The sequence below is a fragment of the Mus caroli genome, chromosome 5, assembly GCF_900094665.2.
Source record: "Mus caroli chromosome 5, CAROLI_EIJ_v1.1, whole genome shotgun sequence".
Lineage (NCBI taxonomy): Eukaryota > Metazoa > Chordata > Mammalia > Rodentia > Muridae > Mus > Mus caroli.
Genome location: NC_034574.1, coordinates 112789956 through 112817571, shown reverse-complemented (window position 1 = coordinate 112817571; position 27616 = coordinate 112789956). Strand labels below are relative to the sequence as shown.

Sequence of the window (27616 nt, the reverse complement as noted above, 5' to 3'; positions counted from 1 at the left end):
GAGAAATGAGCTCTAGAAAGAGACAGAGTAGCATGATATAGAGTCGGTGGGGGCTGCCCAGGGTAATATAGATACGCAGAGGATAAGAACTAGGTGTTCCTAGGGGAGGGAAGAGCTGGGAGGGGAGGGAAAGGGGGGAAGGAATGGGAGGGGAAAGGGGCAGAGAGATGAGGGGAAAGGTAAGAGACAGAAGGTGAGGGGGAAGAGAAAAAGAGAGAAGAAAACAGTAGTTATCCCAGGCTATGTGTCGATTGTCTTATTGGCCTGTTTCACGTTCTATGCATCAAAGTTTTGTGTTACACGACTCTATATATGAACATCTTATCCATCACGCCTCAGTAGAGATGGTAAAATCATAGATGAACGAATGAGCAGCTCACAGCGCCCCCTCTCAAAGGCAAGTGCCCAAAGGTAGGGAGACAGGAGGGGTGAAACTGCAAGTAAGAAAGAGGGGAGCTATCCAAGCCTCTCACCTGCTCCCCAACATCCCAGATGGATTCTCTGCAGACAACCTCAGTTTTACAACATAGCTCATTGCTCAGCTTTCCATTCACAACCTCACTCTTGTTTGAGATAAACGTGTTTCCCCTGGGGCAGCCAGAATCACAGGAGGGTGGAGGAGTCTGGACTGCCACACACACACACACACACACACACACACACAAAAACAGTCTCAGGTCACCTCTCTGTAACCGGGCACTCGGTTGGCCTCTAGCCACAAGCCAGAGAAAGCAAGGGCATTGAGCCTTCCATGTGAAAAGCCAGGCATGTGTGGTCAGAGGCTGAAAATTGACTTACAACAGAGGCAAGAACTCTCCAACAGAAGCAATGAAATTTGGAAGGGCCCAGCCCCGTGCATCCTTTAAAATTGTTGGATTTTTCCCTCTATGTATATACTGCTAGTTTTTCAGATCTTTCTTGGTTTCATTTGATTTAGTGTGTGTGTGTGTGTGTGTGTGTGTGTGTGTGTGTGTGTGTGTGTGTGTGTTTGAGACAAGGTTTCCCTATGTAGCTTTTGCTATCCTGGAACTTGCTATGTAGACCAGGCTGGCCTCAAACTCAGAGATTTGCCTGCTTCTACCTCCCAAGTGCTGGGATTAAAGGTCCACTTTCATTGGACTTTAAGAAGAGGGAGGGACACCATGGAAAGGCTGACACATGACCAAGCAGAGGTGGAAGACAATGGTGACATATAATGTGACCAGGCACCCCAAGACTGTCCCTGGGGTGGTATGGAGAAGGTTCTCATCTGGCTACCGAATCCTAAGCTCAAAACTTCCCCACTCTGTCTGACTAAGGACAGCTCAAAAATCTTCAAATGTCAACCTTGGGAATTACTTCCTATTAAAAGAGCAATTGGCTAGCTCCTGATAAGACTCCGTCAATACGAGCTGGGGGTCCTGAACTCCCAAATCCAAAATGCTCCACAGCCTGAAGCCTTCTGAGAGCTGACAAGATGACAACCTGAGTGGAAAGTCACACACTTGTTGCAATCAAATGTACAAGCTACGAGGCCAGCAAGATGGCTTAGCAGGTAAAGGTGCCTGTTGAGCCTCGAAACATGAGTTCCATCCCTGGGTCCCACATAAAGAACCACTGGCTTCACGAAGTTGTCCCCATGCTCACACGCATGTGCACACACACACTAATTATTATTATTATAATGTTTTAAAGTAGGTACTGCTCGGGATGTGTCTCAATGATAGACACTCGCTTAGCATGTGCAAAGGCCCTGGGGTCAGTCCCTGGGAAACAAACAAGACCAGTTACATAATTAAGTATGTGCATTAAGTAATCCAAAGAACCCATAGGCACTATGAAAATACTGTGTAAATATTCTCTTCAGGCTATGTGTACAAGGCATTGAGACACAAATGAATCTTAGGAATGGAGTTGAAATCTCTTAAACGTATGCAGTAATCCAAAATGCACAAAACTTCCAAGTCCCAAAAGGCTTCTGGGCTCAAACATTTTGGGTGAGGGATATTCAATCTAGACCTCTGTGGCAGAAAGGCCACCAGTGCTCAAGGCCATTCTATAGAAGAGAAGCAAGAAGCACAGGGGTGGTGTGTGTGTGTGTGTGTGTGTGTGTGCAAGGGAATTCCTCTCCACCTCTGTCACCCTGTATAAGGGGTCTCCCCTGGGGGAATCCTTGGTCACAGTGAGGACTCTGCCTCTCAGTCATTTCTGTCACCCTAACAGCTGCACCTGCAAAGAGGCCACACTAAGGTAAACACTGTCTCATCACCCAGTACAGTAAACCTGGGACATCACTGTAGTTCTATGCTATGCTGTCTTTCCATCTAGGCCAGTGAAGGATGTTAAGTATCTTCCAGTATAGACAGAACCCGTGTTGGAGAAGCTGCATGCAGGTATAGGCAGTCCGGAACCTGCAGAAAGCTGGCAGGCAGATCCTCAAAAGAGTGCATACACGCTGGGAGCCTGCTCTTCCTTCCTTCAGTCACATGCTTCAACGTCAGGCCCCGCCCAGTCCTGACCTAAGACTCCCAGGCAATGCTTGCTCTTGCCACTATACATTGCACATATGGAACATCCCATGGGTTTCCCTGAACTGGCACTGGGGGTTCTTCAACAGCCGTGGAGTCCTCAGTGAGAGAACTGGGGTAACCCTGCACCCTTTTCTCCTTTATCAAGCCTACAAATGCATTTCAGGAAATGGGGGTGACCCTGTGTTCCCCTTTAGCTGGCTTGGGTTGTTAACATACAAAGAACGAATAAGATAAACCAAGAACAGGACTGCCTGGCCAGTCTGGGGCAGTTTGGGATTCATTTGTTTGACAGCAGGAATTACTAATTTAGGAAAGTCTCTAACCAAAGACCCATGGATCAGAGACTTGGGAGAGACCGGGAGCTGGAGAGGTGGCTCTGCAGCTAAGAGCATTGGCTGCTCTTCCAGGGGACCCGGGTTCCATTCCTAGCACCCACGTGGCAGCTCACGACTATCTGCAACTTCAGTTCTGGTGCCCTTGTCTGGCTTCTGCGAGCTCTGTAGATATGCATGCAGGCAAATCCTCATACACACAAAATAAGATATAATAAATGTTTCTAAAAAAAAAAAAAAAAAAAAAACAACAAGTGGAACCTGGGTTTCAAAGGTCCACCCTTCACTGGGATCTTGGGAATCCCCCCTTTGCTCCCCGCCACATACACACATCACCACCACCCTTTTCCACTTGCTATAAGGTGAGACACTGCGGGGGATTCTGCCTTGCCACAGGCCCAAAGGGAGTTCCTTAACTGACTGTGGATTGACAGGTCTGAAACTGTGACTCGAAATAAATTTTCTCCTTCCTAAGGTGTTTTGTTGCAATACCACAAAGCTGAGTTACAACATTTCACTGTTGCACTGGGCCCTGGTCATCTGAAAATATCCTCCTTTTCTAAGTCAAGACAGATATACCGTGAGCTAGAACTACCCAGGGCTCCTCCAGTTTCAGTGCCTGTCGTCTGTACTTGAGCCCCAATTCCTCTATGTTGGCTCATCTTTGCATTGTCCAGTGCATACAGTAAGCATTTAATAAAGGCGGAAGATGAATTAAAGAACAGATCAAAACCTTTCCAGAAAGAGTCCCTGGACCTCAGTTTCCTCTTTTGCAATGGGGGTGGGCATGGACTAGAAGCTGTCTCCAGCTGTCTCTTCCATGTCACTATCCAGGCTCCAGGAGCAGTTCTCACGAAGTCACTGCCTATGCTCCCTCCGCTCAAGACCTTCAGAATCTACACCCTACTCTTCAAGACCCTGCCTACCGCTTCTCTTCTCAACACATTCAACCCCTGTCCTTCCGGAAGCTACTGTGGCCCCCTCCATAAAACCTTCCCCGACTCCTGTGATCGCAGCCCTGGACCCTTCAAGTCCCAGAAGTTCTCAAACTGTCTGAACAGACCATGGTCACAGAGGCCAAGTTCAAGGCTGGAACTGCAGCAAAAAGCAGGGCTTAGGGTTGTCTCTGGCAGCAACAGAGTCCTAACCCTTCTAGAGGCTGAGCTGGCAGGCGCAGGCGCAGGCGCAGGCGCAGAATATCTGCTGTCTGTGTGTTATTATCACCGAGTCACTTCTTCCGGAGGCCCACCCATCTGCTATGTGTCAATCTTTTCCCTTCAGTCACCTAGGAGTTAACCAGCCTTCCTGCTTCCTTCCTTCCTTCCTTCCTTCCTTCCTTCCTTCCTTCCTTCCTTCCTTCCTTCCTTCCTTCCTTCCTTTCCTTCCCTCCTCTTCCCTTTCCTTCCCCCCCTCCTATTAACTTAATCTCATTCTCCAGCACCCCAGCAACATCTCTGAGATCACAGCACCAACACTCGGGGTGAGTCCGTGCACCCTCTAAGATCAGCTCCCCAGTCGCTCACTTCTTAGGACTTGAACACTGACTGCGAGAAGCTGTTTGTTTTTAATTTTGTATTTGTTTTTGTTTTACTGCAGGCGCCACCCCTTTCTGGACCACCTGGGTGTCGTGCGCATTGTCACAGAAAGCTGGAAACAGGCAGTATAAGTGGATATATATATATATATCCACAGTGATATGATATATATATATATATATATATATATATATATATATATATATATTCCTAGTCTTCCCTTAAGTCCTTAAGTGGTGATGGCACCTGTCACTGGACACCATAAATGAATACTGAGGAACAGCTAAATCACTGTCGTGTTTTTCCGAACACAGAATCAGAAGAGAGAGAGAGAGAGAGAAGACTGTCCAGGCCTTGGATGAGCCAGTCCAGAAGAGAGTTTTGTGGAAGAGCTGTGCAGCCCTCCAGAGCCTTGCCTCTCTCTCCCTTCTTCCAGATTTCATCCCTCCTCCTCCTCTGAGTCAGCTGTCACCGGGTGTGTGGAGGACAGGAAACAGAATTACAAGATTACAGTGAGCCGCCCTTTATCACAGTTGACTCCAAGAGCCACAGTCCTTGCTTGTCACTACCTACTGCAACCCGGGGACTGGAACAACAGCCCAAAATAAATTCTGAACAAACTTAGAACTGATAGTCCCAGGGAGATTTCCCCCTGGATCAGGGAAAGGGTCCTGAGAATAGACTAGGATCCAGATTCCTTGCCTGCATTTTCTCAAGTAATTTTTGCAAGACCCTTAAAACTTGCAGGTTCTTTGTGCCCATTTCACAGGTGGGAACATCGAGTCTCTGGAAGGTTAGCTTGCTTCCTCAGAGTCGCACAATGACTGACACGGGGCCAGGGATAACCCCTTGGTTTGATTGACCTTGAAACTGTCACTTCAGCCATTTTGCTTTCTCCTTCACAGTCCCTAAGGCCACCTGCAAAAAACACCCTATCTAATCCCCCCAGAAAGGTCTAGCCTTCTCTCAGTTTCCCAACACAACTCCTCATGTGGCCACAAAGACCTGTGTCTCTTAGGCTGAGAGACTGGTTCCAACAGGCTAAGCAGTGGTGACCAGCCCCTCCCTTTCTTTCCTTGCCCCCTCCCTTTCTCTTCTCACCCCCTCTCTCTCCCCCTTTTCCACATGACACCTGGACAGACTGAGACCCAGTCAAACAGGAATAGGAGTGGTGATGAGGACTGGTTAGTATATCGATGTGTCCTAGCTCTCAAATGCCTGCCCTTTCCACCACCAGTCTCCCTTCCCGGCTGACACCTGTTCCTGTGAGCTTCCAAAGAGCAGGGGCCAGCAGGGGAAGTTCCTTAAAGAGAGGAAGAGCCCCAAGAAACCCACTGATGTTGAGTGCTGTCCAGGGGAGGGAGGGGAAAGATCAGACACAAACTGAACACAGGTCCCAGGGCTACAAACAAGAAAAAGCAAACAGATTTAGAGCAGACAGAGACAGCGGGGAGCAGAGCCTGATAGGAAGGGTGTGGACGGTCACGGTGAGTAGTCTGAACCTCCATCCACAGTGATATGAATCTGGAGAGTTCCCAAGTGTACAGCGATCTTGTGTGCTTGTGTTTTCCAAGCATCTCAGTGAGGTTGCCTGGAGAAGACTCCAGAGGAGAAGGAGGCTGCATTAAGTCAAGGAGCTCCTGCTGTCAAGGAGGATGCAGTAGGAAGAATCTGACTGGAAGGGGAACTCGCCAGTAGAACTGGCCTTTATCATGTCTGAGACCCTGAGTCCTGTCCTTAGCACAAAAAAAGATACACTCAGTAGACCTGGTGAAGCTGGAGAGGAAGGTGTCTCCTGACCTCTTCAGCCCACCATGCCTCTGTAAGAAGGATGGAGCTAGTGGGAGATGCTAAACCCTTTGGTGACCTGTGCTTCTATAAATTATCCCAGTTTGGACCTTCACCTATAGTTTTCAGACAAAGCTTCAGCAATGGCTGGGGCTACCTCTGCAGCAAAGTCACCATTACTGTGGAATGTGACCCTGAACTTGGCTCTCGGGGGACCTCAAACAGTTGTATCTGTCTCTAATTAGACAGGATTTTTGCGGGCATTGACTCCTCTGACTCTAGAGCTATAGCAACTGGCAATTTCCAGATGCATTTTGAAAATACTGAGTTTAAATAGTCCTGGGACTGGAGAGAAGCTCGGCAGTGAAGAGCACTCGTTGCTCTTTCGAGAGGACCTGGACTAGATTGACAGCACCCACATGGGGACTCACAATCATTTATAACTCCAGTTCCAATATATCGCATATATTAGTTTTTTAAGACAGGGTTTCTCTGTGTAGCCATGGCTGTCCTGGAACTCACTCTGTAGACCCAGGTTGGCCTCGAATTCAGAAATCTGCCTGCCTCTTCCTCCCAAGTGCTGGGATTAAAAGAGTGCATCACCACTGCCCGATAGAAGAATATGTTTAATTAAATTAATTTCACAACACACAGTTCTCAGCGCAGTGTTTAGACCCCGAGACCATGGGTCTCCATCCCTTTCTCTTGTGTGGTCTTTTACCTTTCTTTGATGACTGTGTCCTGTATCTGACTGACTCTCCCTTTTCCTGTCTTCCAGAACATCATCAATGATTTGGTTTGATTTTGAATCTTTAAACCCAGAAAGAGGGAAAAAAGAGACACAAACACAAAGAGAGAGAGAGAGAAAGAGAGAGAGAGAGAGAGAGAGCCTCTGTGTGCTCATGTGTATCTGTATATATCTGTGTGCATACCTTTGTGCATGTGTGTACTTGTGTGCCTGTGCGTGCCTGTGTGTGCACCTATGTGTGCCTATGTGTGTCTCTATGTGTGTGTGTGGGCCTGTGTGCATGTGTGTGCATGTGTATGCCTCTGTGTGTGTGCCTGTGTGCATGTGTGTGTATTCTCTGTGCATGCATATGTGTGTCTGTGTGCATGTGTGTGTATCTATGTGTATCTGTGTGTACCTGTGTCTGTGCCTCTGTGTGTGTGTGCATGTGTGTGTATCTGTGTGTGTGTACTTTTGTGTATGTGTGATGTGTACCTGTGTATGTACCTGTGTGTGTGTGTGTGTGTGTGTGTGTGTGTGTGTGTGTGTGTGTGTGTCTGCGCACGTGCACATTTGGCCAAGGGGATGGAGATGTGATTTCCAATTCTCTTGCCATGTAGTGGGTCACACTGGGAGTTGAGAGAGCAACTGACAACCCGACTGAACTTGTTCAGTCCTCTCAGTCAGACCCAAGTCTCTCTTCCAACCCCCCTTTTATTTGTCAAATCAGCAGCTGCAACCACAGGATATGTCAAACTAGCAAATGACTTTTAGCACTGGCTCCCAACTTGCAACCCCAGCCCCAGCCCCAGGGTGCCGTGGACACCACCTGGTATCAAGTTGGTCTGTGTTTCACCCCCAGGAAATGGAGTTGTTAACTTCTCTTTCGTTTATGGAGCGATGTTGCCGAAAGAACAGCCTTCATCAGCTGAGATGGATGGGAAGAAGAAGAGGAGAAAGGTCTCAGGAGGAGGAGGAGGGGTGATGGGATACAATAAAGGAAGAGGAGGCATGAAGCTATGGGTCCCCGGCAAGCTAGACTCCACAGACTCCTACCCAGACGTTCATACTACAGGCTGCTCAAAAATCATCTTTCCAGATCCTAAGAGTTATGAGAAGAGGGGCTTGGGGCTAGGAAGACAGCTCATTCCATAAAATGCCAGCTGCGTGTACATGAAGACATGAGTTCAAATCCCAAGCACCCGTGGCAAATCCGGGCATGGTGAGACTTGCTTGCAATACCAGTTGTAGGGAGGTGGACACCGGAGTATCCCTGTTGCTCAATCAATGGTCAGCCATCCTGGCTGAATCAGAGAACCCAGGTTCAGTGAGAGACTCTATGTCTCAAGAATAAGGTGGAGAAGTGATTGAGGGAGGTACCTGTGTTGACCTTTGACCTACACACACACACACACACACACAGAGAGAGACAGACAGACAGACAGACAAACTGGCACAAAGACACAGAGATATAGAAACAAGAGACCGAGATGAGAATGAGAGATCTTTCTCTGTTGGATGGCGGGGATGCTGGTAGGGGAATTTGTGGGGGTGCATTCTGCCCCGATTTCTTACCTTTGCATCCGAGACATCCTGTGTAACTCCAGGTCATCACTGCCCCGAAAGCCTTTGGCGAAGGGGTTGTTCTCAATTTTCAGCTGTGTGATCTGAGAGGAGAAGGAGGGAGAACAAGTTGGTTCACACTTGATTGCCCAAAGAGGGCCTTGGGACAAACGTGCAGAGTAAATGTCATGGAGAAAGAGACCCCAGGACAACCCAGGGAACACAACGCAGCCATCAGAGTGACAGGACACACACCACCGTAGCTGAGGCTTTGAAAATGTCTTGGATCAGATCGATGTTGAAAGGATGGGGAAACCTGGATTTGGTTTACTTATTAATTGAAGTCATATTCTACATTATCATCTCTCTGTGTGTATTGTGTGTGTGTTAGGCATTTTGCATTTCAAAGGGAAATGGAAGCCTCAACATTTGGCCCCTCTTCCTTAGGAAGCTGTGAGTGTTGACATAGCGACTGCATATCCCACACAATGTGGTAATCTCCCGATAGCAGAGAACACATCTTGATCGAAGCTTTCAAAGGTCCAGCCATGCCCCCAATTCACCATTTTGCAGACAGCATTGACTGGCCCAGGTGTAAAACATTGCCCAGTACAATAAACGCCAGCAACGTCTGAGGTTCCCACAGATGGTAGCCACCCTGTGGCACCGACCCTCTGTGGTTTTCTAGGCAAGGAGGTGGGAATTCTGTCTTTAAACTCTGTGTCACAACCCTGCAGCAGAACTGTGTGTTTCTTCTTGTTTTGGTTCAAGGCCCAACGCTCTAATTTAAGCCATCAACACGTATTATATTAGCTTGAATGTAATAGCAGATCCAGGTGTTGGGCTGCACCCATGTGGAATTTGCTAGACATGTGTCCTAAAAGTTGTGTGTGAGTTGAACTGTCACGTATAGAATCACATGACAAGCACCACATGACTTCTTCCCTTCAGAGCCTCTGGCTCTTCTAAGAGGGTTTGAATGCTGCTTGGCTTTCATTGCGGTCTATTTTGTTTTGCCTTATGTGTATATGTGTGTATGTATGCTATCCCGTGTGCATGCATGCTCACATGTTTAGGAGCATGCTTGTGGAGGCCCAGAGTTGACACTAGGTATCTTCCTGGGTCCCTCCACCTTACATGCTGTGGCAGGATCTCTCTCGTGAACTTGCAGATTCAACTAGCCTAGCTATCCACCTTCCCTGATACACTGGTCTCCACCTCCAGAGGAATGTGATTACAGGGACCCCAGCCACGGTTGCTCAGCATTTATGTGGGTGTCAGTGATCCAAACTCTGAACCTCTGCTGAGACAGCCACACCCCCACTTTCGGTCTTCTGAGACAGGATCTCACTGTGTAGCCCAGGCTGGCCTCCAGCAGAGGTCATTCTAACTGCAAGAGTTACAGGTGTGAGCCTCCCCCCCACACACACATGAGCTTCAAGTCTTATTTAAATCAACTCCCCCTTTTTATTCAAAATTATTTTAACCCTAAATATTGTTCACGACTCTATATGACCAAAGTAGAATCCAAGTGTGCCAGAGTCACCTGGTATTCAAGAAATGATGACAAACTCTCTTTTGTTTTGGTATCCATGGGAAGTTCTGAGCCTGCCTTCTGGTTGGAAGGAGAAAGTTGGTGTGATGCTGCCAGAGAAGGTTCTAGAACAAGCTATTCCTGAGCTAAAACTCTCTGATGGAAAACCAGAGGGTTCATGGATCCAGCTGAGTTTCTCTCCGTCGTTGCATCTTATTCATCATGTGTCCATCCAGCAGTAGTCCGCCCACTTCAGGAAATGAGCTTTGCCTCAAACCTGAGAAGCCAAGTTCAACCCCCAGGCCCCATATGGGTAGGAGGAGAGAACTGACTCCCACAAGATGTCCTCTGCCCTGGGACATGTGACACCCAACACACACACACACACACACACACACACACACACATTAATGACAATAATAAACAGGTGTCCTGGTCTTAAGAGAACATATTGCTCTTGCAGGGTACCCCAGTTTGGTTCCCAGCCCCTTACAGCTACCTGTAACTTTATTCCCAGAGATCCAGTGGCCTCTGTGGGCACCTACAGCCACACATGGACACATGCAAATACACATTAATTTAAAGTGGGGTAGATCCTTTTTTTTTAAGTGGTTATTTTAAAATATTTTAAATATGTGTGCACACATCCCCCTACCTTTTTCCTTACTAATGAGGTCCATTATGAAAGCTCCTTTACTCTTCTGTCCCACCTGATCGATACCATCGACGAACTTTCTAGTTTTCTATGATGGAGTTTTTGTTCTGGTCAAGTTTGTGCTAGAACCTTCTCTAACAGCACCTACCTCCTCTTTCCAACGAGAAGGTGGGCTTTGGTTTCAGAACTTCCTATGGATATCAAAAGAGAGTTTGTCTTCCTTCATTCTTTTTTTTTTTTTTTTTTTTTTTTTAGTAACAGGTGTTTCTGACAGGCCTGGATTTTCCTGGACCCTAGCTTCTAACTCTTGATCCACCTGCCTCAGCATCCCGGATGCTGTTCTGACATCAAAGGCCTGCCTGGCCATGCCTGTTGCTTTCTGATTGTGTCTGGACTGTTTGTATAAATCGGAGTCTGTAAATCATTTCTGAAAGCTATCTTTGAAATGTGCACCACGTCCTCCTGAGATTCTGTCAAAAGGCACAATCCAATGGAAGATCATCTTGTAAAAAATTAATTTTCAAAAATTGACTGTATCGCTAGATCACATCAAGCTGGTGTGTATGCTATAGATCATGTATGCTGTAGATCATGTGTGCTATAGATCATGTGTGCTGGAGATCATGTATGCTGGAGATCATGTATGCTATAGTCATTATTCTGGAGATCATGTAGGCTACAGATCATTATGCTGGAGATTGTGTATGCTGAAGATCATGTATGCTGGAGATTGTGTATGCTGGAGATCATGTATGCTGTAGATCATGCATGCTGTAGATCATGTGTGCTGGAGATCCTGTATACTGGAGATCATGTATGCTATAAATCATTATGCTGGAGATTGTGTATACTATCATGTATGCTGGAGATCAGGTATGCCTGTAATCTCAGCATTCTGAAAGCTGAAGCAGGAGAATCAAGAGTTTGGGATCAGTCTGGGCTATATTGCAAGACCCCATAGTGTAGTAGTAGTAGTAGTAGTAGTAGTAGTAGTAGTAGTAGTAGTAAATAATTTGGACTGGGTATGCAGCTCAGTTGACAGAGTGCCTGCCTGGCATACAGAGATGTCCTGGGTTCAATTGCAGAAGCAAGGCATAAATGAGACATGGTGGCAGACACCTGTGATCCTAGAACTCAGGCAGCGGAGGCAGAAGGATTAAAAAGTTCAAGGTCATTGACTATATACTGAGTTGAAAGCCAGCCAGGGCTGCATGAGACCCTATTATAGAGAAACACAATAATTGCTAGATCATTTCAACAGGATGGAACCAGTCCCTTGTCCCTCATCCCCTCCCCCATCCCAGCCACTAAAGTGGATCCCTACCAGTCCTTGCAATAAATACTGAGGACAGATGAGGCTGTGAATCCAGGGCCCAGCCCAGAACATCACTGTCCCTTTAAGAACTTAGGACCCAAAATTGGTCCAAGGAAAAAAATTGAAAAACATGGGCTTTATTTTGTCGGGGGCTGGGGGAGACCTTTTTGCTAGACTGGAAAAAAAAATGGCTCAGCAATTACAAGCAGTGGCTGCTCTCCCAGAGGACCCAGGTTTAGTTTCCAGCATCCACATGGTGGCTCACAGTTGTCTGTAACTCCTGTTCCAGGGGATCAGTTGCCTTGCTCTGAACCTCAATGGGCACCGGGCAAACACATATGCACGGACATACATGCATGAACATACATAAATGCACGGACATACATGCAGACAAAACACTCAAACAAGTTTTTGTTTTCTCACAGTGATTGTTTCTATGTCTTTTGAGGTCACTCATAAGCTCATCATTGCTTAATTCATACAAAGCTGTGATGTCAGGCAGGTGTGGTGGCTCATCCTGTAATCCCACCATACTCCCGGGGCAGCAGAACCAAGGGACTGAAGTCCCCTACTGATCCTCTGTCTCAGGAAATGAAACAAAGCAAAAACTCATTGCATAGAATAAAAAATAATTAGTTATAGATACACTTAAACATTGATTTTTAAATATGTCTCCTTTTAGGCAGTGCTGGAAAGAGAAACCAGGACTTTGCACACACTGCTCCAAGGCCACACCCACCTCACTTCTTTCAGGGACCGCATAGATCCCCTCCAGGATATAAACATAAAGCGTTGTTGGGGAGGGCGGAGGTGATGGGTCAGGTGATGGGTCAGGGGGTAAAGTGCCCCTAACAAAGGCATGAAGACCTGAGCTCAGATCCCACTGAATGCTGGTTCTGGGGGTTCAGAGACAGGAGGATTCCCAGAAACTCACGGGCTAGCCAGTCTAGCCAGTTGGAGAGCTCTGGGTTCAGTGAGAGATGCTGTCTCAAAAGTGAGGCAGAGCCAGTGAGATGGTACAGCTGGTGATGGTGTTTGCCATGAAGCCTGAACACCTGTGCTCCATCCCCAAGACCAATAGGAGGGAAGGTGATAACTGGCTCCCTTGAGTTGTCATCTGACTTCTACTTGTGGGTATGGTATGAAAGTACACACACACACACACACACAGAGGCATGTACGTGTGTATACACACATACCACAAACACACACATATGTGCATGCTCACATACATATGTGCACACATACACCCCACACATGCACACACATACACACTCCACACAGGCACACACAGGCATGTACGTGTGTATACACACATACCACAAACACACACATATGTGTATGCTCACATACATATGTACACACATACACCCCACACATGCACACACATACACACTCCACACAGGCACACACAGGCATATACATATGTATACACATATACCACAAACACACACACATCTGTACACATACACACATCCCACACATGCACACACACACGTACACACCCCACACAGGCACACAGAGGCATATACATGTGTACACATACCATAAAGACATACATACATATATGTACATACATACACACACATACATATGTACACATACACACATCACACACACACATATACACCCCACAAGGCACACACAGGCATATACGTGTGTATACACACATATCACAAACACACACACACACACACATGTGCACACATACTCACACATAGATATGCACACATACACATGCCACACACATACACACCACACATATACACACATACACATACATATACACACCACAGGCATGCACACACACACACCCCCCAAAATCATCCTTCAGAAATCCTTCTAGACAGGCTCCTCTGTTGCTGAAACACATTTTATTTTGCACACAATCCCTTACACTATAAGCCACTCTGTAACAACCTCCCTCCCCCGTAGGCTGCGTGTCAATTTATAAGCCCCCCAAATCTGCACACCTGGAAGCCTATAGCTACCTAAAATCTCCAGGGAAACCTCCTTATATTTACCATACAAATGCATTCCCTTCCAAAATCAGCATAAAACCGGATATCCGGGGAAGGGAGAGAGTAGAGGAGTGGGGTAAGCAAACATAAATGCCAGCTTCAACTGGTGAGACAGCGGTTGTAAAACTTAATGAAAATAATTGTCGCAAATTCTTGCTTTCGGAGGGGGAAAAAAAACACAACTCATGAGGGCCAAAAATCTTAATTATGTCTCTGTATTAGGGGCTTCATTTCCTGGTCCCAACCAGAAAGCTTGTACCTCATAAATATGGACTCCATATACAGGGACTTAAGCTGGGGCAAAGCTCCTTGCGATGGAAAAGGCAGCTATCGTTGAGGGACACGCATGCTTGCATACACAGCCATTGTAGTAAGAACCGGGAAATGAAATGCCCCGAGTGACTTGCGTTTAACACCTACATATTTCTAGGCGGTGTGCTTGGAGCTGCTGACAACTGTAAAAACCCAAACAAAGACGTGTTTCCCGAGTGAACGTCGGAGCTGGGGGAAGATTCCAGTTTTTTAAATATCTTTTTCCCCCTAGGCTGTCAAACATCTGGGGAAATAACTCCCAAATCCAGCTTAGGGTCACAGCTGGGCTGAGAAAATACAGCTCGCCATTAAGGGTCCTGTGTTGGAAGGTACATGCTTTATCGTCTAAGAAAGGACCGTTGCCACCAGACCCACCCTACCTGGCACCTGCCTAGCATGCGGAAAACATCCTGGGTGCACTGAGCTCTGTGAACCCCTTCCCAAACAGGGCCTTGCATCCCCCAGGTATTACTGGCTGTGCACTTACCCGGAATATTTTCCCCAAACTCATTCATCCAAGACAAAACAAGTTCGTTCTTGATTGACAAGGAACCAAGGGAACCACAAAGACCAGTATTTGTTGTAATTTTTTCAACCGCAATAATAAGACCTATTTTTAGAATGTTGGTCGTGCGGATTTCAGTAGGCACAAGGAGTGGTACTGAACAAGCTAAGAGTTTCCTCCAGAACATCACAATTCTGAACAGAGCTGACCTGTGTGAGCAAACTGACCAGTGGCTAGATCCAGGTCATTGCCCTATCGATCTATGACGGCTCCAGGGATTATCTGGGGGTAATTCTTATTTATGAAGTGGATGCTATTATTATCATTATGATGATGGTGATGATGATGGTGGTGGTGGTGGTGATGTATACTTCCCATTTTACAGATGGGAAACTGAGTTAGATCCTGCCTTTGAATCTGAGCACTCATCCCCAGATGGGGTACAGCCCTTAATCCACATGGTGTTAGCATCTCAGCGGGATTACCTACATCCTCAGCTGACTCACCACCCACTCCAGCTGGGACAATGAAGGCAGAGATGCTGTCCACAGATCATAAGAACCCATGAGCCCATATAATTAGGTCACAGGTCCTACATCCACTTGAGGAATATTTTCAAGGGTCTTGAGCGTGACTGGGAAATGTATCTCTTTGGGCTCTTCGAACAGAAAATTAATGACTTCGGGGCTCGACAGGTAAGAAATAAGGAAGATCCTGTGGAAGATGGAGTGGCAGAAACTTGTCTCCTGATGTGCATGTACAGAATCTGCCTGCCCACTTGGCTAAAAAGGCCTTCATATGCACTTCAACTAGAGACCCAGTCCCCACTAATACAGAAAGCAATTCCTGTGGCGCTTCAGTGCAATCATTGAACACACACCCAATTGTGTGGCTGGAGACCCACACTGACAGACCTGTGAGACCTTTAGACTGTGCTCAAAACTCATACAAGGCTCAGCAAAAGGGCTCAGAAGATAAGGGTGCTTGCCACCAAGCCTGGGGACCCAAGTTCAATTCCCAGAATTCACAAAAAGGTAGAAGGGAAGAACCAACTTCCACGAGTTGTCATCTAAACTCAACAAGCACACTCTAGCACAACGTATGGTCCCCCCGCCACACACACACAGCCCACATACACACAGAGATATGACAGTGTCAGGGGTATGGCCATATGTCACACTTGACATAGCAGTCAGTCTTTAAGGGGCCAGAAATGCAGCTCGGTGGCAGGATGTATTCTTAGCAATATTTGAAGCTTCGAGTTCAAACCCAAACATGCTCAAAAAACCAAATAAGTGGCAAAGAACAAACTGTATAAATCTAAAAACAAAATGACAGGAGGGACAGGAACAGTGAATGTCCACTATGCATGTGTCATACATTACCATGACATAGAACTCAGAACATGCCAAGCATCCACAGACCCACATTTTTAAAGGTCATTTTGTATGACACCACCACCACCACACATCCTCTATGAACCTGGGCTTGCCTGAGGGGGGAGGGAGATGAGGTATTCATGGCTCTTGTGTCAGCTCTGGAAGCCTTTAAGGCCACAGCTAAACCAGGGCTTACAGAGCCTGTGAGGAAGCCCAATTTCTTGGCGCATGACATACAGTTTCACTAAATCACAGCAACTGACCTCGCCATTTTGCCCTTGCTGGGGTCAGCTCTATTCCTTCCCTTTAAAAAAAAAAAAAAAGGCGGGGAGGGGGGCCGCATCGTGTTAAGGAGAGGGCAGGGATTTCTTCTGAGGCAAAGAAGGAAGCTCTCTGTACATCTGGAAGGGATCGTCCATCACACTTCAGACACCTTCCATCCGAATTCAGAGACTGCCCACAGTGGGCTCTAACAGAGGATGGGTGGAGGGATCGTCGTCTACCACCCAGCCAGAACCAGGATAACCTGCACTGGATGACCCAGAAGGAAACCTGCCTGTGACCCTTCTCTTGCCTTCCCTGTCAGCCTTTGAACCTTTACAGCTAACTCCACCCAGATGGAGGGGGCAGGGTGGGTGGGACAAGCTCCACTGAGCTTACGTGTTGGGTGGGGGGGGCTCTCCCGTCCCCAATTAGCCTGGACTGTGCCACCTTCCCCATTGCCACTTGAGGTGCCTCTAAAAACCACAACCGATCCTGTTCTCAACAGAAAAGCCAATCCTCGCCAAAGGTGGCACTAGCCACCCATAGCAGCACAATGTCACCTTCCCTCTCCCCCTTTCTGTAGACTCCAATTGTGCGTAAGTGGATAACTAGTTTGGTTCTAACTAGAAAGCATAGGTGAGAGAGATCCTTTCTCACCATGAATACAACGCAAACAGCTCCAACTTGGCCCCTGCCCAGCCCCCTGGAGGACAATAGCAGCAGAGGCTGTAGGACTGTGGACCCACCCCTCCGTCGAAAAGGGCTGCGTTCCTGTGAGGACACAGCGCATGCGTCCACATAAAGCAGCAGGCGGCCCCGCGGCGGTGCAGGCGGGTGGAGACTCTCTCGGGCTTACCTTGTGATTCTGGTACGAAGTCACAGCGATAAAAGCTGTCTCCGGGAAGACGTGGGTGCAAAACGCAGTGTTCTTTGAACCGAACCCATTATTTTCGTCTGCTTTCACGATGTGTAATCGGGGCTGGTATTTGTGCATGGAGTTCAGGATAATCTAAAAATAACAGAGAAAATGAGATTGTCAGAAGGAAAAAAAATAATCAAAACTCCCTTTGTTTCCAGCAAGATCCTTGCTCCTCCCCCATCTACACTGCCAATTAGCTTTATTATATGGGCTCTCGGAAAGAAAAAAAAATAGTCTTTTTCCCCCTCTTCTGTTTTGAAAAAGGGCCAGTGATTTCATTTAAAAGAAACATTTCAAAAATGACAATTTCCACATTAGAAAGTCAAGGTAATATTCCAGGAACCTACCCAAAGCACACAGGGCAGTAAATCAGAATTCTTAATAAAGTTTGCTTAATAAATTAACTCTGTGTATAAGGGCACTTCCCGCCCCCAACGGGAGCCTGGCAAGTCTAGAAGCAGGAACCGGCGGGGGCTGGGAGAACTGACCAGCAGTGTGTGGCGGTGAGGGACAGGAAGAACCTATGTGCATATGTACAAATAGTCACAGCACATCCCTTCCTCAAACACCTTCTGAGGAGGGTCAAGGGCTGACCCTGCCAACTGAGCATAGCAGTTTTAGTTTTTTGAGGATTGGTGGCTCTTAATAGAACTCAAACCGGGGTCCTTTGTTTTGAAACATGAAAATGGAGTAGTAAGGGGGGAAGGGAGGTCATAGGAGAGTCTGGTCTGTCTTCCTAAGACCGTGGAGTGAGGGGAGAGCCCCTCTGTGGCAGGGACAGGCTGACCTGCAGGTTTTCTTTCTCTGAGTATCAATATTTGGGACTCAGGGATGGATCTCTATATCTACTGGAAAAGTGGTTTTGTTCTTCTCCCTATTTGAGCTACTCCGAGTAGGGCTTACTCCAGCTGCTGTTGGTTGTTGCTACAACATTTATTATTATTATTATTATTGTTATTGTTGTTGTTGTTGTCGTTATTATTATTGGACTGAGGAGAGGGAGGAGGGGAGCAAGGAGGCGGGACTCCTGCATATGCATTCACAGCAATAAAGCCGGGTTTGTTGTCCAGATGATGCCCATATTTTGATGCTGAGCTGGCTGTTAAAAGTCACCCAAAACTCTTTAATGCAACAGGCTACCTTTACCCATTCCCCAACCCTGCTTTTCCTACAGGATCTGGAGCCCTAACTGCAGCTGGATTCAGCTCCCGTGTCTCCGATTGTTTGCATTGCTGACCCTGGCTTGCAGAATTCCTGGCTCAATCAATCCTGAAGCAAGGCCCTCAAGATGTAAGATATGACCTCTTAGCTCCTGCTTGGTGGTGTCCAGCTCTAAACATACACACACACACACACACACACACACACACACACACACACACACCCTCTCCACCTCCCGGGCTTATAATGACGCTGGCTGACCAGTGGTATGGCTGGCGACAGAGAGACGCACTGGGGCCCCCAGCTTGACTGCCACAGCCCCTGGGCCAGCACAGCCGTCCTCTCGGCTTAACCAAATTGCTTTGACAGCTGGGGACAGTGTGGAGACTTCAGAATGAGGGTGATCTAATGGCCCCTAATTCCATCAGGGTGACTCTAGATTCAAAGCGGTGTAGAGTACCTCACTCTTTGTCCATGAGTTGCTGAGAGGAAACTCGGGGAGTGGGGGACAGCTAAGTGGCTCCTATCTGTTGATAGGGCCAAGGACCTTTCCTGGAAGTCTACCCCAGAATGGCCCCAAAAAGTACTGTCCAAAAAATAGAGGTGCAACTTGAAGCTGAAAGGAGACTGTGAGACAGACTCAGTTGCCAGCTGGAGAGTCCATGGAAACTCCTACTAAGGGTCCCTGAGGAGGGAGCCCGAGGAAGGAAGCAGGCAGGGAGTCCCCCACCCTCAGGACCTTGAACCTACTTTCTGATCAGTAACCAGAGGAATACCCCAAGCCTTCTAACCCTGGAGCAGAAGAACCCCAGGACGTTTCTGCACTGGGATCACTATGAATTCAGTGATCCATAAGAAGTAATCAGGATAGATAAAAATGTTCTACCAACAATCCAGCCTTCTCCCTTTCCCACATGTAGAACCCCTCAGTGGACCATTCTTGAGACCCTCTTCCCTCCCTAGGTCCCAGTTGGCCTGGTCTCTGTCACTATCACCTAGAAAGAGCAGAGTTCTCATTTGAACTTATTCCCAAGTCCAACCTACCCAGACCCTCATCTCCCTAAATTGGAGACTATGAGCCCCCCTGGTAAAATCCCTACCCCCAAGCAAATGGTATGAACTTGGGCATATCTTCTAACCTCTCTCCCACCCCCGGACTCCCCTTTGCAAGAGCATCCTTGAGTATCAGATGTCCAAGGATGAGCATGGTCATCTAACAAAGGGCTCTGAATGGAGAATTCAAAAGCCCAAAGTAACCAGGAGATCTGGGACTATTTCTCCCAAAAGCCTGTGTTTTGTTGTACTTTGGGGGAAAGGAGAATGAAGCCAGACTGAAACAGCTACACACATCACCTGGGAGAGGGGATGCACACATTCACTATACCCTCACATAGTTTGGGGGACTCCCTGGACCCCTCTTGTAGATCCAAAGTGGTGCTAGCTTTCAGGATCCTGGTCTAGGTTTGCCCTCTCTGCACGGAAAGGAGAAAAGAGACTGCAGAGTTGGGTAAAGTCTAAAAGCACTGAGCTTCAAGGGGGCAAGGGAGCCAGAGGTCACTTGCCACCAGTAAAAGAGGAGGCATGAGACCAGGAAAGATCAGTGACAAAGAGAAGCTTTAACAGGTGGAGAAGCTGGGATAGAACACAGGACAGGCAGAGGAGAGAGTGTCCTCTCAGTCTGAGAACTGTAGAGAGCAAAGAAATGGTTAGGAGGGGGACGAGAAGGTCGGGTGCTGAGCGACAGAGAGAGGAGCGGACGATGGGGAGGCAAAAAGATGAGATGGGATAAAGTCCCGATTAGAGTGATAAAAGAGCTGACAACTTCAGCCTTGAGGGTGGGTCCCAATTAGCTGGGGAACAGCTTGGGGCTAAGTAATTGGCTGCTGGAGAGAGCTCCAGGGCTGTGGAGCAGCAGAAAAAGAGGCAGAAGATAGAGACCTGGGGAGAAGTAACGGGGAGCGTGTGTCACACACTGATGGGAGACAGAGTACTTACGTGTCCAAACGGGTCCAGATGGTTGTTGGTGAGCTTGAGCTTCTGGAAGGAGACAAGTTGTCGCATCCAGTGGGCTCCGGTTGCTGGGGAGTCCGGGTGCACGTAAAGGCGCCCCGGCATGGCAGGCTCGGCTTTGCCAGTTACGGACCTACATGAAGGAGACAAGAGTTGCAGGGGTTTTCCACGGCCTGCCTGGAGGTAGCTGGTCAGAAGAGAGCTGCTTCTGAAGGCAAAGTTCTGGGTACATTCCGGTCTCCTTCAGACATTTACAGCCCACGCTATGTCCAAGAAAACCCCTGGCCTGGCTCTTTCTTCTTCCCGCCTTTCATGCCTGCCTGCTCCCCCACCCCCAGCCTAGTGCCAGAGTGTGTGGGGCCTCCAAGTCTCGGCTGCCCGCAAATTATTGGTGGTATCTGAAAATATGCACGTGCAAAACTCTTGAAAACGCAAATGCTTTTTAAAAGGAGCCAGCAGCCTCTTGCAGCCTCTGAGCTGTGGACTGCCCACTGCCTGAGGAGCAATGGAGCCCAGGCATGAGTCTCCTCTGCCGTTTCTTACCAGTAAAGCCACTGGCCAGTTTTGCAGTTTCATATAAAAAGTCATGTTCAAAGCAGGTAACTCATAAAAAAAAAAACTGTAAATGATTCTATGCCCCCCAGAAATATATCCAGTACTTGGTTTTAAAAATTCCCTTAAAAGAAAAAGAATTTAAAAAGAAGTACAGCCCATGTGAGTATTGAAGTACACAGGGTCCTCTTACTTCCCACAGCCTCAGTTTTTAGGTCTATGAAATGGGAGCTAATGGCTGTGGTCCTTTTATTATACAACAGGATAGGCACAAAGCCTTGAGCTTTAGTTGGAAAATAATAATAATAATAATATAATAACAAATTTTCTGTTTGGGTTGCTGGGTGTGAGCTAGGCAACATAGTTTCCTCCCAGCCCTCCCTGCCCTTTGGAACCCTGGAACCTACCATTTGTTATCAGCAAATTTATATCTGTGGTCATCTGCGGGAACAATATCCATGAGAAGAATATACTTCGTTTTGGGATTAAGGCCAGTCACCTTCACTTTGTAACTAGGAAACATTCGCCTGAGGACAGAGAAAGAGGGAGATGAAGGGAGGAACAGGCAGAGAGAAAGAAGGGGGGAGATTCGTGCCGATACTCAGAAGAGAGGGTCCCTGATCTTCAGCTATTTTCCACTGGCCCCACTCCATCCTCCGTGAGATCCAGGCCGGGTTTCCCATGAAGTTACCGGGAGGAGAAGAAGGCGCAGAGAGAAGGGAGGCAGCCATAGCAACTGCAGGAACCTCGGAAGAAAGTGTGGCCCAGGGATTGTTGCCTCTAGATTTTCAAGTTTAAAGAGACTACATTTCAACTGGATAATCTAGTATCAGGGTGAGAGGGAGGTTCATTCAATACGAAGATAGCCACTTGTTCATTCAAGCTAGAGGCTGCCATCCAAGGTGGCACCCTAGGGACACATCACCTTGAATACTAACTAACTTTAGTCCTCTGCCCTCAGAGGCGCAGGTTAACCGTGGCTACCAGAACGCGGTTCCCAAGTTCTCTGGGTTAGTGACCAGCCCCGTATGGCCAACGTGCGGTCACTCATAAATGGTCTGCAACTTCTCCACGCGCTTGGCAGGTTTCCCTGGGGAGCTTAAACTCCAAGGCACTCAGGAAAGAAATTCCAAACCCTTCCACGGATCGGTTTTTAGAGCGAGCCGAAGCCGGAACTAGAAAGCTGAAGGCACACAACTGGTACAGAGCTCGGATTCCTAAGGCTCCCCCATACCTCGGCCCCACTAGAATATTTTTTCCTTAACGTCTGGTGAGGACTGCGCTCCAGGAAGCAAGGGATCCGGCTGGATTTGCGCACCAGGATAAGTCGTTGGACTTAGGTTGGTGCAGCGTGGGAAGAGGTGAGAGAAGGCCTCTCCATCGCTGGCCGGAGCCCGGACCTCCTCCTGTTTATCTGCCCCAGCAAGAGGCACCAGAGACAGTGCAGGCCTTTTATAGTTAAATCCTCTCGGCTCCAGCGAGGACCACAAGGCAGCCGGCTGGGACTTTCCCTCCTGGGCAGGATGGGAAAGGGAACCTCAGATGTCTGATATAAACAGACCCACCGCCTTCTGGTTCACTAAGGGCCTCGGGCTGAGCGAGGGAGCCGACATTGTTTAATTTCAAGAAATAATAAACGTCACCGTTGTCAGTTTATTGAGGGCGGCTTGGGCTGGAGAACCCGCGGAATCTGAAAAAATCAACTCCACCCTTTACGCACCCGGCAGCTTGGGCCTACTGCCCTGGCCTCTGTCTCTTCCGCACCCCTGCACTGGGCAGACTGGTGGCCTCTTATATGGTGGGGACACACGTAGCTCAGGCCGCTGGGGAAATGAGGCCGTTCCCCAGGCCGGCACACACAAATGCACACCGAAGACCCAGAATTTGAACTCTTCTGTTACCCTCCAACCCCAGACCTAGCCTAGCCTCTCTAGCTGAAACTCCTGCCGGCCTTGAAGAGCAGTTTTGGGCCCCGCGCAATAGCTGATCGGCTGTGTTTATTCCTGTCTGTGTACAGAGCTCCGAAGAGCTCCCCCCACCCCCCGCCCCTCGCTTTCAAAGACTTCACCCTCTCTCTATAAACAATGAAAGAGGTAGCGAATACATTCAACAATCCCGGGTTTGGCAATCATCGGGTGGGGACCCTGGAACTATTCCAAGGTCAGAGAAGGTGGGAATAGGGGTGGAGGCCAGGGAGCAAGTCCAAGTCTAAGGACTCAAAGTCCTTCTACAGTCTCCCAGTTTTTCACCTTTTCTCCCCGCCCCCACCTTTTTCTCTTTAATCCTCCTATAAAATCGGGAAGGAACATCCTATCCAGAGGTAAGCATTAGGGGTTAGGTCTCCATCCTGCTGAGGGCTCTTTAGCTTGAATGACCTCTGATTGAATATTGGCTCTATTCTAATTTTTTTCTCCCAAGACTCTTCTTCCGTTTTTTTTTTTGTTTGTTTGTTTGTTTGTTTGGGTTTTGTTTGTTTGTTTTTTAAATTCCCTCCAATGACTGCCCTCCTTCTGTGCGAGGAGCTGGCTCACCTCCCTGCCTTGGTGATGATCATCTCTGTGCCCACTTCGTGGAACTTCAGCCACAGTTCACGTTCATGAAGAAACACTTTGATTCCTTCCATGCCCTTGATAGACAAAGAGAAAATTTTCAGTGATAGGTCTTAGCGGGGAATCCTTTCTCAAACTCCCCCCTATATACAGAGGCCAAGTACCTGCCAAAGCCTGTGCGGTTAAAGAAAGAGGGCTCTGACTTCTGGGGAGTGATGGAAAGTCTAGGGCAACCGGTGGCATTTGCCTACAGCTCCCTAGGTGAGCTGCAGCTTGTGTCCAGCAGCATCTCAGTCCTCAGTACCTGCTGTCTCTTCCACCAGATTGAGGCCTGGGAATTATTCCCCTCCACAGAGCTCCCCCCTAGAGGACCAGGCCATCTAATTTGGATCCATTTTTAGCTGAAACATGATTGGGAGGGGATCCATCTAGAAAACCCCACTAGGATATTTTTTTATTGTCGCCCAGATGCAAAACACACAGCTATGCAAATACATCGCTGTCCGTCATCACTGGGTCTGAATATGAACATACAAGAATTTTCAGTATTATTGTTGTTATTAATATTGGAGACAAAGTCTTGCTCTGCAGCCCAGACAGGCCTGGAATTCGCTATGCCGTGCATAAAAGTGGTATCAAACTCTTGGCAATCCTCCTGCCTCACCCTCCTAAGTGTTAAGATTCCAACACATGTGAGCCACTATGTAGAAATTTTCAGTTTTAAAATCGTTTTTCTTCTCAAGGACCAAAAAAAGTAATTTTTTTCCTCAGTGTCTATATTAACAATCTTTCCAGACTCTCGCCTTATCTAGCACCACCGCCCAGCCTTTCTTTGACTTGGGGCAACCAATGAAGCCTTTTAACATTTTCTCTTTCCACTGGAAATTATTTCTAAAAACCAATACCAAAACAATCAGACACAAATCTTAATTGTGAAACAATTATCAACCGACTAAAAAGTGAACTTGTTTTCCCTTTTCAAAATATTATGTAAATTTCCCCCAACTATTCTTAAGCCTCTTTGCTTTTATTAAAAGTTATACACACATCTATTGGAAAAGATTTAGAGATCAAACCCATCTCTCTGGTCAAGCCTTCCCAGTGACACCTAGTTTTAAGCCTACTTAGCGCCCCCCCCCAAAACGATGGGCATTCAAATAACAGACCACAAGACCTCTCCCTCCACTCCGGACCAACTTCCAGTCAGCCGGGCTCCGGGTGCCTTGGTCCCAGCCCCTGTGTGCTCTCCTCGGCGGGTCAGGGAGCTCCTCCAGGCCCCGGAGCAAGATAAATGGTACTTTATGAGGGGCGAGGCGGGTTGCGCAGAGCAGGCGAGCCGAGGCGAAGGCTAAGAAAGATCTAAGGAGGGTCAAGTCATCGCTCATGCCGGCCTGAAGCGGCCGCTGACCCGACCCTTAATAAGGCATACCCAGGGCAGCTGGGAGAGTATTATCTGGCCCGTTGTTAGCTGACCCCAAATAGTCGGATAATTGAGAGATCTCCAATAATGTAAATAGGTTTCTAAAATACGCAGGCCATAAAGATAAACGCCTCGATAAAGTGGATTGCGATAGAGTGGAATTGGGGGAGATTTGGTGAGACTAGCCAGGAAATAGAGGGAATAACTGGCCCTGCCCACCCCCCCTGCACTATTAACAGAGAGCTGGGCTCAGGCCTCGGTCTACGCCCCTGCCGATGGGCCGGCTTTTCTTACCTGCTGGGTGAAGGCGGCCTGCGGGGATGATGGAGACTTGCTGGGAGCCCCCAGAGCACTCTCAGGTTTCGAATCGCAAGACCTGTCTTTGGAATCAGGCTCCAGAGGCGTGCGCGCCAGGCCAAAGCCCTCATCTGTATCGGCCATGGTGCGCCCGGGTTCCTGTGCCCGCGCGAGGTTCTATTCTGAGGACAAGAGAGGGAGTTGGAGAGTGTCTAGCGACATAGGGGACAAGCTGTTTGACCCTTCACTCCAAGCTGAAGGAGGCTTCGGAAAATCTTTTTTTATTGTTATACTTTCCGACCACGCACCACTGCTTGCGAAAGACCCGCTTCAGACAGGGAGGAGGCGGCAAGGCCCCCCACATCTCCCCTGCACAGGCTCTGGGTGATAAGAGAGCTGTCTGTCAAATTTGTCTGAACTCCTGGAAGAGCCAATAAAGATAAGGCGTCGGTATTTTTGGAAGCCATCGGGTAGAAACCCAAAACAAAACAGAAAACAAAAACCTTGTGCCCCTTTGAGAAATGGTCTTTGTCAAATCCAAGAGACCATGCCAGCAATTTTTTTAAATGAAACCTCCTAAGAGACATTATTTTTCTACAATAGACAAAAGGCCCAGAGTAACCCGCGTCTTGCAAAAATAAAAAACAGGGGAGAAAGAGATATACCCGGAGGATAGAGGGTAATAACGCTCTCATCATCCGTTACAGGCATTAAAATGAAACAGCCTCTCCCCAACCCTAAGCAATACCAATTGAAAATAAATAAATAAATAAATAAATAAATAAATAAAAATAGCCAGGGAGAGCAGGAGGTAGATCCAGATCAGAGAGGGGCCTACGACTCGGTGGCTGGCTCTTCACTGCCGGTGGCCGGCTGTACCCTCACGGATCTTTTTCAGATCGGCTGGCTGCGGGAGAGGGGGGGGGGGGCGGTGGTGCAGGCGTTTTCGTAGAGTAAGCAAGCTAAAGGGAATGTCTTTGAGCTTCAACAGGGCTGGCTAACTCAAACTGCCAGCCTGGCTCCCAGTCGGACAGCCTAAAATCAGTCCCAGATAAATTCTGGGCTGCAGACATTCAGTGGACTGCTAGGGGAAGGAGGTAGATTGGTAGGGCAGCCCCGAGTGTTCAACAGAAGATGAAGCAAGCAGTTGAAGTTCTTCGTTCAACCCCCTTCCTCAAAGGAGGATTTCTACCACTGCCTCTACCTCAAAACACCAGCAGACCTCACGTAAGAGATGGCTTCCCACAGTTTTAGCAGCTTCTTAGGCAAAAAAAAAAAAAAAAAAGCCTGCATACCAGCCTGGTTTGAAGCGGCCTGAGACCTAAACCGCCACAGATCGTTTCTGAGGCCCAATTCTTTCTTCCTCTGGCCTTAGGAGCTTGGGGAAGACTGCCATGGGAACCCCCATGATCTTCTCATAACAAAGAAAAACAGGGCTGGAGCCCCCTCTTCCATTCGCGGCCAGCCATAGGGAGAAACCCACCGGAACCCTTGCCAGGATCCGGGAAGCTCAGAGGCCGGAGGAGACGAGCAAGATGTGGTTTGACAGAACCAGGCCGTGTGCCTTGCAAGCCTCAACGCTGCTCCCCGAGTCGCGGCAGCCTCCCGGCGGCTCCCTCTTGCCTTGAAAGGCTCGGGTAAAATCTCTGCAAGCCAGACTCTGCAGAATGCAAGACAGGGCTGGAGTCCGCCATTCTCTGTTTCCCCGGCCGAATGTGGCTGCCTGCTCCCGCCCAAGCCTCCCCGGCCATCTGGTAGTACGGTTACCTCGCTCTGTACAGCGGGAGGCATTCGCCACCGCCCCTCTTCCTCTTAGCAGGAAAGCCGGAGGCCAGGTGGGGGTGCAGGCATGGTGTCTCTGGAGTTTGTGCTGGGGATTGCTTGCCCAAGCTAGCTGCTACTGTTGCTACAAAGAAGTACCCACCACTAGAGCCTCCCAGCGACTGCCCACCTCCAGCACACACCTCCTCCACTGCTCGCTGGCTGTTCGCTAGCCCCAAATACTTTTAAGTTGTCGGGCTCCAGAACGGCTTAGAGGAACACGAGACTAAATAGCAGATCTGAGAGCATCCCTAAACCCTACGATCTCAGTGTCCTGCTCTGCTCTTGCACCCCTAGAGAAGAAAAACTGGGAGACTTGAGAGAGACTTGGGAATCAGCCAGCTGTTTTCAGAGAGATGCTTTCAGGGGTTAAAGTTCCAGAATTTGAAGTATGACTCTCTCTCTCTCTCTCTCTCTCTCTCTCTCTCTCTCTCTCTCTCTCTCTCT

The 27616-nt window shown here is 48.2% G+C and overlaps 1 protein-coding gene across 5 annotated transcripts in view; it reads right to left on the bottom strand.

Annotated features, from left to right (window-relative positions):
- Window positions 1–27616, bottom strand: part of Tbx5 (T-box transcription factor 5) — an 86934-nt gene that overhangs the window by 21346 nt on the left and 37972 nt on the right. For 3 of the 5 annotated variants that reach the window (XM_029478102.1, XM_029478099.1, XM_029478100.1), the window contains exons 2-7: window positions 25346–25530; window positions 23614–23708; window positions 21490–21609; window positions 20516–20663; window positions 17297–17449; window positions 8468–8559 (exon numbers count right to left, since the gene is read on the bottom strand). In XM_029478102.1, coding sequence (XP_029333962.1) covers window positions 8468–8559; window positions 17297–17449; window positions 20516–20663; window positions 21490–21609; window positions 23614–23708; window positions 25346–25492 — 755 coding nt within the window. In that variant the 5' untranslated portion in view covers window positions 25493–25530. Of the gene's footprint in view, window positions 1–8467; window positions 8560–17296; window positions 17450–20515; window positions 20664–21489; window positions 21610–23613; window positions 23709–25345; window positions 25531–27115; window positions 27538–27616 lie in introns of those variants that run through there. The other 2 variants (XM_021163124.2, XM_029478098.1) reach the window with 2 other exon arrangements.